Source organism: Sylvia atricapilla, chromosome 27, assembly GCF_009819655.1.
Source record: "Sylvia atricapilla isolate bSylAtr1 chromosome 27, bSylAtr1.pri, whole genome shotgun sequence".
In the NCBI taxonomy this organism is placed as follows: Eukaryota; Metazoa; Chordata; class Aves; order Passeriformes; family Sylviidae; genus Sylvia; species Sylvia atricapilla.
The window spans coordinates 1431220-1447061 of NC_089166.1; the positions used below are offsets into that span (position 1 = coordinate 1431220).

Consider the following 15842-nt stretch of genomic DNA (forward strand, 5'->3'; position numbering starts at 1 on the left):
TGAGCTTTAGCGCCTTTTCCCCTCACGGGCAGCGGGCGGCTCCTGAGGGGATTTTGGCGCCTTTTCCCCTCACGGGCAGCGGGCGGCTCCTGAGGGGATTTTGGCGCCTTTTCCCTTCACGGGCAGCGGGCGGCTCCTGAGGCGATTTTAGCGGCTTTTCCCCCTCACGGGCAACTTTCCCCTCTGGGAAGTTTAGTAACTTCCCAGAACAATAATTACGGAGTTGCCTCACCTTCCCGTATGGGAAACACAATAATAACGTGATATGAATCGTTTAAATTAATATCATTCTTTATTGAGAAGTTTGGCGGGCCTTGAGGGGATTTGGGCGCCTTTTCCCCTCACGGGCGGTCCCTGAAGGGCCCGGGCTGCCGTGAGGCCGCGGGATAACGCTGCCGGGATCGTGTTCGAACCCAAATAATATCCCATAAAAGCAGCGATGGAGTCAGCTGAACCGCCCGTCAGTGCTGGTCTGTGCACAGTGTGGTGCCGAAAGGGCTCTTTGGGATGGCAGCGCTTCCAGAGGCGGTGGAGTGGAGCAGGACGAGCTCTGAGGGCAGGTGCCGGAGTTTGGGGAATGGCAGAGGGAGGGGATGGCGTTAGGGACGGCTTGGAAGGCAGCGAGATGGACATCGGGTAATAAATACCATAACATGTGGTAATTGTCAACTAAATCAGCCTGATCAAGTCAGAACACTGCTGCTGAAAATCACAAATTACTCAGTAGCCCGGCAGCAGTGGAGTTGTCCACAATTCCTTTCAGAAATCGGCAAAGTTACCATGCATAGGTAAAACCCTCACAAATCTCAAACAAGGTGAAGCATGTGGCTCTGAGGGTGTGAGGAGGATGAAGAGTTTGAGACCTCAGCATTCAGCTTTAAAAGCCTTTTACACTGAAAATTATCAAAGTGACAAAAAGAAAAAAAAAAAACCCAAAACAACAACAACAACAACAACCACCCAAAAAACAGTTTGGCATTGAAATGCTGTCACACGGCCAATAAGATATATTTCTAGACTTTCATGAGGGAGAAGTTGGGTGGATATGGAGGAAAGCCAAGGGGGATGGTACCTGCCTAACCCAAAAGGATGGAAGAAGGTGAAAACAAGAAAAACTAACCTAACATGGGTTGCTGCAAGTTGGGTCCATTTTTCTTGATGCTGACAGTTCCCCTGGCTCAGTTTGTTTTCATGCTTAAATAAATTTATGAACAGATAAAGAGACAAGAGCCCTGCCCTCATGTGCTTAGACTCTGCTGACTGTAGCCACAATGGACATTTGTTGACATGCAGCAGAATAATCTGTGACTTCAACGTGATTTTAAAGCAGCGTTGTAAAGATTCCTCAGCCAGCAAAATACATCACACTACCTTCATAATATGTTCACCAGCTTCACTGGGGCAGGAAAAGGTCAAGAAAAGGTGAGAAAATACTTGTAAGAGGTGAAAAATAACCTGTTTTCCCCGCTGCTTTTGACCAGGTTTCCCCCTAGTTTCATACATTCACTTCTAGTTTATTAATGACCTGGTTATGTTGATAGTGTAAATTGCATTTATTGTTAAATTAAACGTTTTAATTTTGAAATATTTATTAATTATTTTAAAATTTAACTTTAATTTTTAAATTTGAATTACTTTAAATGTATTTCTTTTTAAAATGGAATTGTTTATTATGGTGGTCCAGTATGTTTATGGAAACTCAAATTCCATACTAATAGTTCTGAATTATTATAGGTTCTCAAAGCCACCAGTGTATTTCCTAGTTTGTTTTATTCCCCCTTTTTTTCCTGCCTCTGCTCTTTCCCTCAGTTCCATCTCGTGATAGTGAAAGGTTTTGCCAGTGTACACTTTTTAATATCCTGTGCAATGTATCAGTAGTTTTACTGATTTAATAGAATTGTTTATACTGCATCATGCTCACTGGGGGGATGTAAAAACTAATTCTTACCCAACTGTTTTAATTACCAGCAGTTTCATAAGCTCTGGAACGAGGACAGACATTTCCTGGGAAGTAGGTTGAGACAATGAAACTCGTTTTTACATCAGCCGTTTGCAGGTGCTGGTTGGCAGAGGCTCAGTTGCTCTGGATTTAATTAGAACCACAGAAATGAAAAATTCTCTGCCGTAATATTAAGCTTTAGTGTTCATTTTTAAAATTCTGCTTTAAAGGGATCTAAAAACGAGGGTGAGATGTTATTATTTTGATACCCATGTGGAGTTCACACTGACACTTGTGGAAGTTCACTACTGAACAAAAGAGAGTTCTTTGCATTTGAAGAGATGGAATTTGTGAATAATCAAAAGAGAGTTACTGAAAGGGGTGAAAACTTAGTTAAAACCAGAATGCCCACTTGAACCAGGCCTAGACTAACAGAAGCTACTGAAGTCAGTATCAGGAAGTCACATGTGAAGAAAATAGGCAGAGTGACTGGATTTACCAGGAAAAAAGACATTTTGTAGCAGGAGGACACTCACAGGTTATGGTAAAGATTCTGAGGAAATTTGTGTCTTTGGAATTTGGATCTTGTTAAAGTGCCACAGATTTTCCTATCTGTAACTTTTATTTTGCATTTCTCTTTTACTCCTTTCTACTTAAGGAGAACACATGGACACACACAGAATATGCATGGACAAACTCCCATTTTGATACTTTTTTTTTATTGTAGTACTATCATTTACTTTGGTAAATTCATATCCCTGTTTAAAGTGCCTTAAAGCCGTTAAAACTTAGTCTAAATTCAAGTATTGAAAAATGTACAGAGTCTAAGCACAAAAAAAAAAGCTGCATAGTGAAAATACTGGAGCAGGCTGATACATTCAGGATGCCAAGTACTCAAGTGGTAACAACATCAGCTCATGATTCAGGTTAAGGATAATTAGCAAGTTTGATACAGTACAGACAGGATAGGGCAATATTGATACATTGTTCTTACCATGAACAAAGGATAGAAGCATAAATTAACTCTGAAAGAATCTGCAGTATCACTTTTGTACACATGCCATAAGTAATAAGGCAGATACTGATGCTGAAATCAATCCTTACATGCTGCTGTAATCCAGCAAATCCTGTGTGTGGGTTTTTCCAGACTCTGAGCCCCAGCAATCCCAGTGGGAGCTGTGACATCCATCCCCTTCAGAATCCTCACAAACAATCATTCTTGTCTTCACACACTCTTGTCTGAGTCTTTGTTTGAAATTTATCCCGTAAGGTTTTAAAGAAGGATGGCTGCTCCTCCCTGTACCAGTGCAGAGTTTCTGCTGGGGTTTGGTTTTGCCCACAGCTACTTTGGGTAGGAGTGGGGGGTACTTCAGGGGTCTGGTTGAATTGTACTTTGAATTTTGTAGCCCTTATTTTGCCCAGTTAATTTGAAGTAGTAACAGTTGTACCCTGGTGTAACAGTGACGTGTCGCGTGGACTAGATCAACAGCATCACTTACCTGTAGTGTTTGACAGAAGAGGAATTTGTTGAAGATATTTTAATGCAGGTTGTTATAATAAACAAAATTAATGGAATACCAGCATTCAAATGGTTGTTTGACTCCTCCCATTTGAACAGTTAGAGAATAATTTCATTTGCCTTGGCTAAGAGAATCGTAGTAGAGGTGTGCATGGTCACACAAGAAAATGATTGATTTTTCAATCAGGGGAAGTTACTGCTTCAAAATCAGTTGAACAATATGGTTAAAATTTTACTGGATTGTAACAACACTTTTAAAATGGATGTATCAGAATGTAGAGGAAAGACATTTTTTCTCACTTGTTGCCTGAAAAAAAGGAATTTAAAAATACTAGCCACTTTTAAAAGAAAACTCTTTGTTAATAGTTCATGTATTTTAAGAGTATTTTTGTATGTAATTTTTGCTGTTAAAAAGTATTGTTTTAAAATATATTTCTAGAAGTATGACAGCTGTGATATAAATTATTGCAAGGATTCACCAGTCATTATATGAATGGAATACTGAATAATTAAGAGAAGCAAATAGGCATTTCTCATTTTTGGAAAGAGAAAACAAGTTCTCTTTTACAAAGGCAGAATATGTCAAACTATAAAGTTCTAGTTTAATTTTTGTAATATTTGGTGAAATTCTACAAAACAACCAACAATGAGAAAATGAAAGGGCTGCACCCAGAGTATAAAACCAGTAAAAGCTGGGTTTCTTGGAATCAGAAGCCCCTTGCTCTTCACCCTTCCTTTTAAAGGCCTTGGATGGTTTGATGGTATTGATCCAAGTGCGTGGTAAGATGTTGTGGTGGTAGCAGACAGCAGCTGTGGGAGTCCAGCTACAGTTCATTTCCGGAGCCTGTTGTGGATGCACTTTGAGGGAATTGGCTGAGGTTAAGGTTTGATGGATGGGATGCTGCAGGATCTCCTCATCACCAGCCTGACTTCAATGTCGGGGAGGGTTTTCTTTTGCGTGTGCAAACAGCCTTCCTCTGTGGCTGCCAGGTGGAGATCAAAACGCAAGGAAACGGACTTTTTCCTTAAGCGAGGGTTGTCCTTAAAGAAAGAACCTTCCCATTCCTTAATGACTTCATCCACTTTTTCTGTCCTGAAACAATAAAGAAAATGTATTTATGGTTCTTTTTAGGCTATAGTAGTTATCTATATTCATAACTGCTTTTAAAACAGAGAGAGAAATGGCATCATAAAAGTTGACTTATTTTATATGGGACTGCGATACCAGAGGTGTCTTTTTTTTTTACAGGTTCATGCTCCAGAGAAGCTAAATAAAGGGTGAGGGTTCATTATGTTCTTGTTTTTGTACTTTTGGGTAGACATGGCTACAAAAACCACTGCTCCAAATACATTAGGCAGTTTGTTTCCAAGGAGAAAGTTTGGAATCCAAGCTCAAAAATTTTGCAAGAAACCTCAGTACTGTAGTGGGCAGGACAGAATTCCTGCGTCTGAAAACCTTCAGAATAGGGAGGAGAAAATCTAGTTTAGACTCAAACCTCAGAATGTGGAGCTGTATTACATTAAAGAGAAAAAAGGCCAGAAGTAAAATAGAGAGAATTGAAAAGCCAGCTGATGCAGGAATATTGAGGCACCCAAATCCTGTTGATTCAATTCTCTGGGTGTGTGCCAGAATTCAGATCTGAAAGTCAGGCTCTGGGGCCTCACCCAGCTGAGCACCCTGCACACAGCAGAGTAGCTCCCTGCAGATCTGAGTGTGTGATGAACGAAGCTTGTGCACAGAAATAACTGTCACCTGTGGGGTGTGTCTGGTGGGCCTTTATGATGGCATTAATTTTTCCAGCAGCTGATTGTGGTTCAGTGTTTGGAATGACCCACTACAGTGTGTTTAAAGGTAACATTAAATTAGTCTACAAAAAAAGCTTAAAGAGCAGCAGGAAAAAAATAAAATGAGGCAATCCAATACTATTAAAATAATTTCAGGTAAATAACACATCCTAACAGACTTTCACATGCCTAGTTGGGAGCCAGGCTCTCCCTCCCCTGTTTGGGGAGACGTAGGAGTTTCCAAGGAGCAAGTTGGAGCAGCTGAGCCTGAATTTATGTGCATAAATATGCCCCAGAGGGACTTCCCAAATGTGGTCTGGGCTCTTTGCTTTCAGCCTTAGCAAGATGAATTATGCATAGTTTCATTCTTCACAGAAATAGAAATTACAAATCAGAAGCACCAGCATGGTATTGTTTGCTTATGAAGCCAATGCTAATAAAAAGAACTTTTAAATGTAATGTATTGTTAAACAATGCCATTCAGTGCACCTTCAGGAGCTCTCACTGTGCTTCTGAGGCTCCTGGGCTACATGGGCATGATATAACAGATACCAAATAAGGGAAAAATTCAAAGCTACTGAAACATAACCTCCACCCTTTGCTTCCAATTGTTACTTTGTGAAACTCCTGTTTATCTTACTGTACAGTGCCATGAGCTTCAGCACTTTCCTTCATGATATTTCCATCTAGGATTGCTTGTTTTGTCATCAGTTCCACCTTCTTTGGTTTGTGCTTCTTTACATCCTCTGTAAAAGAATATGCAGGTATACAGTGAGCATGCAGAAGGGCAAGGGCAGTACCCAGAACCTGGAGGTATTTCCCACACATTGGAAAAGGTCCTTTTATTAATATTCAGGAATTTGTCAGTACTTGTGAACTGTTAGGGCCAAAATCCCTTAAGGAGATGTCTGAAACTCACCTGAAGGCAGCATAAAGGTGATCTTGCTAGTGCTGGGCTTTTTGTCATCCTTTTGGGCAGGTGTTGAGCAACGGAACCTGCAAAAAAACAAACAAACCCCAAAACAAACAAAAAGGTTACAGGCATCTAATAGTATTGAATTACTGTAATTCCTAAGTTGTCATACGGACAGCTGTGAGGAATTTAAAAATGTGAGAATCACGAGAAGTTCTGTTTGATCGTGGTAACTATTTGTTGAGATCTCTCATTCTGAGCCCGGGACTGGAGGAGGTTCTGACAATACCTGTGCCCTTTCCTGCAGGGGCCTGTGCTGGCCGTTGACTCCCTGCCCAGCACTTCACGGGTGTGGACTGGCCCCGTAGGCTCTGAGACCTGAGAGGCCACAGTGCCTCGAGAGGGGCTGCAGTGACTGAGCTGCTCTCAGCAATGTGTGTGAGACACTGAGCGCCAGAAACGCCGCAGTCAGTGACGTTACCTTACAATGAAACCCGTTCTAAGATTTTATACTGTAATTTTTGAATGTTTAGTTCGTGTATTTACAATTCTGATTATTTGAGACCTTCAGAAATGGAAGACAAACTTGAGATCTTTTTCTCTAACCTGCTCTCTTCTTGCTCCAGCAGGCTGCGATATGTCGCTATCTCCTCCTCCAGCTTCATCCTCGTGTTCAGGAGAATTTCGTGCTCTCGAAGCTGTTTCTCAATTCCCCTTCTCACTTCCAACAACTCTTTCTCCAAGCATTCAATCTCACCTTCCAAATTCTGTAGCTGCATGTGGTACTGCTGCTCTGTGGCCCGCAGTGAACGTTCCAAACCCTTTTCCTGTGAATTTTAAGTCATATTTTAAGATTTGGAAAGTTTATGTGTAAAGATGTTACACACATACGTGGTTTCATTAACAAACTCCATTTACACCACTGCTTGGAAGATTATTCTTTAAGAACAGGAGTAAAGCTTTCAAGGTAATACTTTGGCCAAGAAATTTTCCAGTAAAATCTGTGGTAATTTAAGATCAGATGAAGGTGTAGCCACATCTTGCACAGTAATCCACTGCTTTGAGTTTACAGATCTCTGATTTTACTGTTAAACAATGTCCAGCTCAGTGCTGTTTGGAGTGTCTGTGTGTTCTTGGAGCCTTTCTGCACTGCTGAATTGAGCAAATGGCTGACATTTTATCATGAATGAATTGATAAATCTGGTCCACATATTAAAAAACGGTCATAAACATGCTGTGAATTGGTGAGGCAGAATGACCAGGAACTTGGTGGGGGAGTATCATGCAAGTATGTGCTTGGGAGGTTTGAAAACAGGACACCACGTGTGTCTGGAGTGGCAGATCCTGCTCCAGAACATGTGCTGGGTCAGTGTGTGTGAGCAAGGGCTCTGGGAGGAGCTGGAGCCCCCCAAAGCTGAGCATTCCAGTGATGGATTTCTGCTGTGTGGTGGCTGCCACAGAAACTGGCTGTGTGATAGTTGACATCAAAGACAAGACTTCTTTTTTCTGTGAGATTTCAAGTTTCATTTCTGACTCTTACCACGGCGTGGAGAGACTCGATTTCAATCTGCATGTGGTGCCACTGCCGTCGGGCTTCACACAGTTCTGCTCTGGCTGCCTTTAGTGCTTCTGCATCCTTGTCCATTCTTTTACTTGTACCTTCTTCTGACTACAGGGGACATACAAAAGACAACAATATTAAAAAGATTCACATAATGATAATATTTGGCACATAAAAATGTCTGGTTGGAATTTTTGTTTGAATTGTATAAATGTGTGAAAGCTCAGAGTGAGCAGTTAGTGTTTTCTGTATTGTGTAGAGGGAAAGCCCTTATCCCACTGTGCTTGACTACATCTCTATCCCTGGCACCTTTGTCCTAGAGGAATTCTCATATAAATTACCCAGTTGTATTGAGACCTTATTCACTTCTGGAGTAAAGGGGCTTAGAGGAGGTGCAGATGGTTCAAGCTTCCCAGTTTGAATAAAGTGCTTTGAATTTAATGCATTTTTGATTTCAGGGTTTGGGGTTTTTTTCCCTTTTATCCAAAACCACTCCTGATCATGTGTGGGGTCATTTTAGATTTAGACTTATCTTTGATTTCAATAGTATGTTTCTGCATGCAACTTCCAGAAGGATTGTTTGGCTTACTGAAGTTATTTTTATTTTTTTGATTCTGAGTTTCCCTGCAAGTGGTGAAGGTGTTGTGAGCCCTTGAAAGAGCACTTGCTCTTTTGCATATTTTGCTGCTTTATGCAGGTTTCTATGATGACATTGACTCTAAGAAAAGAATCTCTTTAATTCAGGTCTTATGAACTAAGGAAAATAAAAGTTTTGGTTCCCTGTACATTCTGACCTATTGCAACCTTACCAGATGATCATTTTTGTGAAAAATCTAGCTCCTTCTCATCCACGAGTGAACCCCCAATGTTGTTTGCTTCCCCTTTCTTGCCTGAGTACTGCAGAATTTGCGTGACAGGATCAAACCAATGTGCATTGGCTGCTTTGTGCCAACACAAAGATAAACTTGGCTTCCCTGTCGGGTGTGCAGCTGCTGTGTGTCTGGCACTGCTGGTGGATCAGCCAGGCTGCAGCAGTGTCTGGCCTGTCCTTAAAACAAACCTCTGTGCTTCCTGCAATACCTGAGTACAAGGTGACAGAACTCCTGATCCCCCCCGATTTTCTTAATATTTGATAGTTCAAAATTATTTTGCCATTTGGTTTCAGTTGAGTTTAGAGCTGTTTGTATGTAAATCCCTAACAGCAGCGTTGTGTGTTGGTAACATTTAATCAAGCTGTATGAGAGAACAACTGATATTTGTTGAAGAGCAAAACAGTTTTTACTGTGAGCAATAGAAAATAGTTCCTGCAAAGGTACGGTGTACTTTACTAGAGGGCTAAAAATAGCAAAGATTGCTGTATATAAAAGGATTCTCTTCAGGATTTTTTTTTCCTCCGAGATAACTACATGGAGCTAGAGGTTGCCCTCGTACAGCCTATGTCATCATCTCTTAAATCCCAGCAATAGCCCGGCTGCAGGTACAGAAAAGCATCCTGATGAATTACACAGCATTCGTTCAGCGTGAATCCATACCCTTAACAAAATCTATTTCCGATTCTTCTAGTTCACATCTTACTGCGGTAAAATCCACATCCCTTCCCCGAAAATCTGCTGCATTGAAAGGAATTACTGTACCTCATAGAGGCTGCGGGAGGAACTGTACGGCCAGGGAATGGCTCCGTACTCTGCAAGGTGTGTGGCTGTGAGGAGGCATTACCTGCGTCCTTGCTGAGCTGACGGCCTTTATCTGATTTCGGGTGATGAGCGATTCATACTTTGCCCTGATCTCTCGGCGGAGCCGAGCCGGCTCCATCCTCCTCCTCCTCCCATCCTCCCCGGCTCCCGGCTCCGCTGCCGGCGGCGCGGGGCTGCGGCCGCGGGGCCGTTAAAGCGGCAGCGGCCCATTTCGGGGAGCGCGGAGGGCTCGGAGCCCGTCCGGCCGTCCTGGCAGCAGGTTAATGCAGCAAAGGATAGCCCTAAAGTAACTATTCCTAAATTATGTGCCGAAATGAATAAATCAGTGTCTTAATGTGTTTGTTACACTGTAGCTGTGGGGTTTTATAACCTCACAAATATGAGGATAGGAGAGAGGAAAAAAGGATAAAGTTGCAGGTGCCCGGCATGAAGTGCTCTGGTAAGAGGACATGGAAGGACAGAGCCTCCCAGCAGCATAGCTGCGTGACTGGAGTGCCGCTGGCAGTGCCTCCACCATTGTTGGGCATGGCACAGAATTTCCATCCCTGAAGGTATTTGAGGTTCAGTGCGATGAAGCCTCAGTGAGATGTCTAACCTGACCCACTGTTGAGGGCTGTCCCGTTTCAGAAACGAGCTGGGCTCATGAGCAGCCTCTTTTATGGACAGAAACACACAAGGAGGGAGAGGAACCAGCACACTGGTGGTGAGCAGTGCTGGTGCAACTTGTGGTAAGGGCTTTGGCTCCTCTTCTGCAGAGGGCAAAGTTCTGGTGAATGTACCCTTCAGACACATAGCTGCTGTCAGGAAAAGGGTCTGGGTTGTCTCTGCCGGTGTTTCTGTTCCTGTGCCAGGTGTTGGTGTGCTCAGTACACACAACGTGCAGTGTATGTGGGGTTCTTACCCCTTTCCTGACAGCTCCCAGCAGGTCCAGCACAGGTTGTCTGGTGTGCTGTGCTTCTTCATTTCCTGCTCACTGGAGCACTGTGTGATCCCAATGATCTTGTCTGCTAAGAATGGCTCTTACCTATTTAATTTTACCTCTTGCTTATTTTTTTTTCAGTTGTGCACAATATCAGATGTGCAGTAAAAATTTTCAGATTTCAACAGAAATTTAAAATTTAGCAAAGAGAGAAATGCATTTTGGGCTCTAAATGAGAATATACCTCAATGAAATTATGAAACAGGCAGTGAACTTTCACAAGACACACATCTTTTTAGAAGTCAAAGTATTGTACCACTTAAAAGTCTCCTGGTGTAAAAAGGCTTCCCTGTTCTTGGCTGTGTCTGTTGGCGCATGTGAAAGGATCCTGTGTTTGGATTTTATTTTTCTTAGCTGACTGTCTTCCAGTTAACCAGGACAGAGATGGAAAGGTTTTGTTGTCCACTCTTTTCTACAAGTGTCTCAATTATCCTTGTCCTGTGTAGTTCTAAACCCAAAATACTGTCAGTGTTTGTCATTGATGGGATGAGCACAGTTACATAACAAAACCATTAGGAATCCATCAGACAAACTCAAGATACTGCACTTAGGATGCTATAAACTAATGCTTTATTTTTCTATCTTTTTTTCAGGTGTAAAGAGAACATGGGGCTGTGAAATTCCTAAGTCTAAAAGTAGGTAGGTGTAAGCAATTGCATCTTTCCTTGGATTTATTTAACTTTGAGTTCTAGCTACTTTCAATGTTCATATTTGATCGCTGGCTCACCACACAGCTAGAGTGAGTCATGAAGAATAAAGGGACATTAATACCTTAAAGATTGTTGAGTTCTTTTTATTAGGGATGAAAACTGGAAAATGAGGTTAGAGCAGCAAAATTATTTTATCTATTGCTTGCTAAAGATCATAAAAAGGCAAATCTGATTAAATGTGTGTTTCATATTTCTGGTTATTGAACAGAGATTTGATGATTTTTTTAAAGAATACTGTGGAAATCATACAGGTAATGCTGATAGAGTGAAGCAGGAAATACATTGCATATCTGCAAGGAATGAAAGTGCTGACTTTGTCTTATCTAAAAGATTCTTAGCACAATGCCAAATGCTTTATCACTTCATACAAAATAATAAAATTATTTATCCATTTTGGCTTGGAGCAAATGGATTCTTTGCCACATCAGATTGTGCTTCATATCTTCTCTTCAACTTCCTTAACATGGGATGCAACAACTTTTCCATCTACCACTTCTTCAACAATTGTCTTGATCTTTCTAGTTTTGGTTGGATCTAAACATCAGGAACAAAACAAAACATATTTATCAACGTGTTAAAAATGATAAACCAAAGCAGCACATGACCAGGTACCCCCTTTTCCTTTACTTCTGATTTTAATGAACTTTGTGGTGTAGTTAAACAGGATAATGCAGATTATTTGATTTATAACAATGACTTTAAAAACAAAATTTCATTCAATCAAGTTCTACCTTACCTTGAGAAGAGTCCAGTGATTGTGTTTGCGATTTGGACCCTGTCAGGGATGAGCTTTCAAATGTAACTGCCTGTCCAGCACCCCTAAAAGGGAATCAGAGACATGTACTATTGCAGGATGTTCAATGGGGTCAGGATAAATTCCCTTTTCATGGTGACTTTGATAGAGTATTTCAGTAGTGAGCAGAAGGGCTCATTCTCCTCAGTCACAGTGATATTTCAGATCACTGTATGTGCCTTACTGTCGCTTGGAGAATGTTCCACTAATTTTACCTCTATTTTTCCTGGAAAGGATTTTGCTACAGAAAATAAACCCAAGGAGATATTTTGTGTCAATCAGTTCCTTACACAAACTCGCCATCCAGCAGGCGCCGGTAGGTTTCAATCTCCATTTCCAGACGAGTCTTGATGTCTAGGAGCTGTTGGTACTCTGCGTTCTGGCGCTCCATGTCAGCCCTGACCTGGAAAAGCTGGGACTCCAGGTTCCCGATCTGCATTTGGATTTGTGACAGCTGCGCGCAGTAACCGCTTTCCGTTTCTGCTAAAGTGTCTTCCAGGGATTTTTTCTGTGTAAGGATATTAAATAATCTCTGGTTAAGGAAAAAAAAAATCTATTTACAAAACCAACTGAAGTAGTTTAAGGGAGTGAACATAGCTGCATTACTTAGGTTTTATTTTCTTTTTGAAAACAGCAGTTTGAAAACTGTCCGTTGTCGCTTCCCTAAATGTGATGTAAAAACTCATCTGCTTTGTGACATGCTCTTTGCAATCCACTTAGATATATTACTGCCATTTAGGAACTAAAAGAATATGGGATTTAATCAGAAATAAATGCAAATCCTCAATTCTGTGGAATAGGATTAGGTCTAAAAAGACTTTTGAAGTTGCCAAATTGGCTCTGAGCAGTCAGCAGCTTCCTAGAACATACCATGGCGAGCTGAGACTGCAGCTCTATTTCCAAGCTCTGGAGAGTCCGTTTTAAATCTGTGATCTCACTCTTGCCTGACTGGAGCTGCTCAGTATTGGTGGAGATTTCCCTTTTCAGCTCCCCGCTCTGAAATGACAAAGAAGAATGAGGTGCAATTTTACTGGTCCAAGTACTGAACTAATTTTTGCATGCAATTTGCTAAGTTTGCTCTCTCTGGTTGTTACTTTTTCATTGAACCACGCCTCGGCCTCTTTACGGTTTTGGTCGGCGATGACTTCATACTGTCCCCTCATATCATTCAGAAGCTTGGTCAGGTCAGTCCCTGGAGCAGCATCCATTTCCACACTGACTTGGCCAAATTCACTGCTTTGGATGCCCTGAAGCTCCTGGAGAGATTGGAAATAAAGAAAAGGTTCTGTTAATAAAAGACTAACTAGTTCTACCAAAGTATAAAGAAATATATGTGATGTAAACTTTGTTTCAACAAGGATCTGTAGCTTGTTTCTCACACTCTTTCACTTAGCAAACTCAAAAAATAACAGCAAACAGAACCTATAATGAAACCCAGGAATTCCCACTGTCTTAAATAAGTGGGAGCTTAAATACCATTTGATGTTTCACAATTTCATGTGTCTTGTTATGAATTCACAAAGGAAAAAAATAACCTCTTCATGATTCTTCTTGAGATAAGCCAGTTCTTCATTCAGGCTTTCAATCTGCATCTCCAGATCTGCCCTGGTCATGGTCAGCTCATCCAGGACTCTGCGCAGACCATTGATGTCAGCTTCCACACTCTGCCGAAGAGCCACTTCATTCTCATATCTATGCAGAAAGGGATTAAATATTATTTTTTACATGGCCAGTGAGGTCAAATGCAAACCATTAATGTGTTTCATTTTAGCTTTAATATGAAAACTGAATAGGCATAATTCTTATAATATTGTTTAATAATTATATTACAAGTATTCTACAAGGAAAAATATTTTTAATACAAAAGAACTATTTCCTTACGATATTAGTAGGAGCTTTTGTAGCATTAAGATATCCTTACTTCAGTCTGAAGTCATCAGCAGCCAGTCTGGCGTTATCGACCTGCAGAATGATCCTTGCGTTGTCGATGGTTGCATTGATGATCTAGAGTACAAACAGTGTTTGGAGAATGATGTTACAGCCCAAAGGCTTCATGGCTTTGTAATGGCTTTAAACTTTGTGTTTTTCAAGGGTTTGTAGAACTGCATTCCATCACTACCTTCTCCTTTATTCAGATTAGACAAATCACTGTGTGGCACAGCTACAGAGCTGCTTTAATGTACAGGGAAAATTCAGCACATATGACCAATGCAAGGTGACAGAGGTCACTGCAAGTATCAGTGCCAGAGGATAAATGTGCTCTTGGTTTCTGAAAGAAATTTGTTATTTTCATTTCATTTCATACTATTAAGTGAGTTAGAAATATAAAGATATATTAAACACATTGCTTTGCTACCTTGTTTCGAAGATCTTCAATGAGGGGGTAGAATTTACTGTAGTCATTCCCAGATCCAGGGGTGGCAGTGCCAGGGCCACTCTTCTCATACCACTCACGGATTTTGCGCTCCAGCTCAGTGTTGGCATCCTCCAGAGATCTCACTTTGTCCAGATACGCAGCCAGACGGTCATTGAGGTTCTGCATTGTCTCTTTTTTTGAGCCAGAAAGAATGCCACCATCGCCAGCACAAGCAGGGCCAAACCCACCTCCAAAACCAGTCCCTGAGCCACCACCAAAGCCACTTCCAAAACCAGCACCTGAACTGCTGCCAAAACCACTTCCCAAACCTCCCCCAAACCCACTGCCTAAGCCACTTCCATAACTACCACCCAAACCACCTCCAAAGCTTCCACCAAAGCCACTGCTTAAGCTGCTCCCAAATCCTACACCTGAGCTGCCCCCAAAGCCCCCACCAAAGCCAGAGCTTGAACCCATCAGAGAAGCTGCACCAAACCCTCCCCCAGACCCCCCACCAAACCCCAGCCCACTGCCACCAAAGCCTCCTCCACCACTGGAACTGGTCATCCTCAGAGATCCCCCTCCAAATCCGCTCCGAGAGGAGAAAGGCCGGGAGCCGCCACTTGTGCGCATGGAAAGGGCCATGGTGCTCGAGGTGCTCGGATCTGCCCCGTGGAGGGTACTACAGAGCTCAGGGCAGAGCGGGAGCAGGGTCAGCTTTATAGAGGGACAGCAGTGGGTGTTTCAGGAGGAGTCCCCACCTCCCGGGGAGAGCTTTCACTCTCTCTCTCCTTCCTGTTTGGAGGGGATGTCAGTTTAGTGTGTTCTGACCAACAGAAATGATATGTGCCAACAGAAATTGCCAATGGGAGTGGAAATCTGGTGCCCTCCAGGTATTTGTATGAGGGGAAATGGGTGGAGTGGAGCTGAGACATCACGATTGTGTTCTGCCATGTGCAATGGAGCACAAAAAGTTCTTTTCGCATTTAAATCCCTCCTAAATAATTGTTTTGTCGTTGCAGATTCAGTGCTTCCTGCATTTGGAGCTGTTCTTACAGGAGTTTGCTAAGTCAGCAGAGTGATCCCTTTGATCCCTGCTTCTCAGCCTGTGTGGCAGGAATGTCTTTTCATAAGGCTCTTCTGGCAGGAGCCTCTGCTGGATTAGTGCTCCTGGATGCTTGATAGGAAGTAAGAAAAGTGACCAAGTGTCCAAGGGCACATGAATGTTCAGTGAGCTGCAGGGTGATCCTTGATATGAAAATATAAATATACTTAGACCAAATAGGATTTGAAATTGGGTTTATGCCCTAACCCTTTCATCATTGAAATACCTCAGAATGATATGCTTATAGTCTATAGCATCTAGTCTGTAGCATGTAGTCTATAGCATATAAGAATTTTGCTTTGGAGCTGGGATCTCACCATTATGTCTGCTAAATAGTTTGCTGTTATCTCAAAATAAGAAGTCTGATTTCTGTATTTGGTGCGTTTTACAATACAATTCTAAAGACCAAATGTACCGCTTCTGAGTGCAGGTTTGGGCATGGGAACCCTCCCAGGCCAGTATATTTTTCTTTTGAAGTTATTTTGATA

General features: G+C 41.9%; 2 protein-coding genes across 2 annotated transcripts; both read right to left on the reverse strand.

Moving 5' to 3' along the window:
* Positions 1-2656: 2656 nt before the first annotated feature.
* KRT222 (keratin 222) lies at positions 2657-9529 on the reverse strand. The gene is made up of 6 exons (XM_066336981.1): positions 9434-9529; positions 7697-7825; positions 6763-6983; positions 6163-6239; positions 5884-5989; positions 2657-4551 (listed from the first exon to the last, which is right to left on the reverse strand). Exons 1-6 carry the CDS (start codon positions 9527-9529, stop codon positions 4338-4340), a joined length of 843 nt encoding a protein of 280 aa, XP_066193078.1. The 3' UTR covers positions 2657-4337.
* A 1648-nt stretch (positions 9530-11177) lies between these two features.
* On the reverse strand, positions 11178-14894 carry LOC136372089 (keratin, type I cytoskeletal 12-like). The gene is made up of 8 exons (XM_066336554.1): positions 14250-14894; positions 13815-13897; positions 13429-13585; positions 12988-13149; positions 12764-12889; positions 12184-12401; positions 11837-11919; positions 11178-11634 (listed from the first exon to the last, which is right to left on the reverse strand). Exons 1-8 carry the CDS (start codon positions 14892-14894, stop codon positions 11537-11539), a joined length of 1572 nt encoding a protein of 523 aa, XP_066192651.1. The 3' UTR covers positions 11178-11536.
* Positions 14895-15842: the final 948 nt, after the last annotated feature.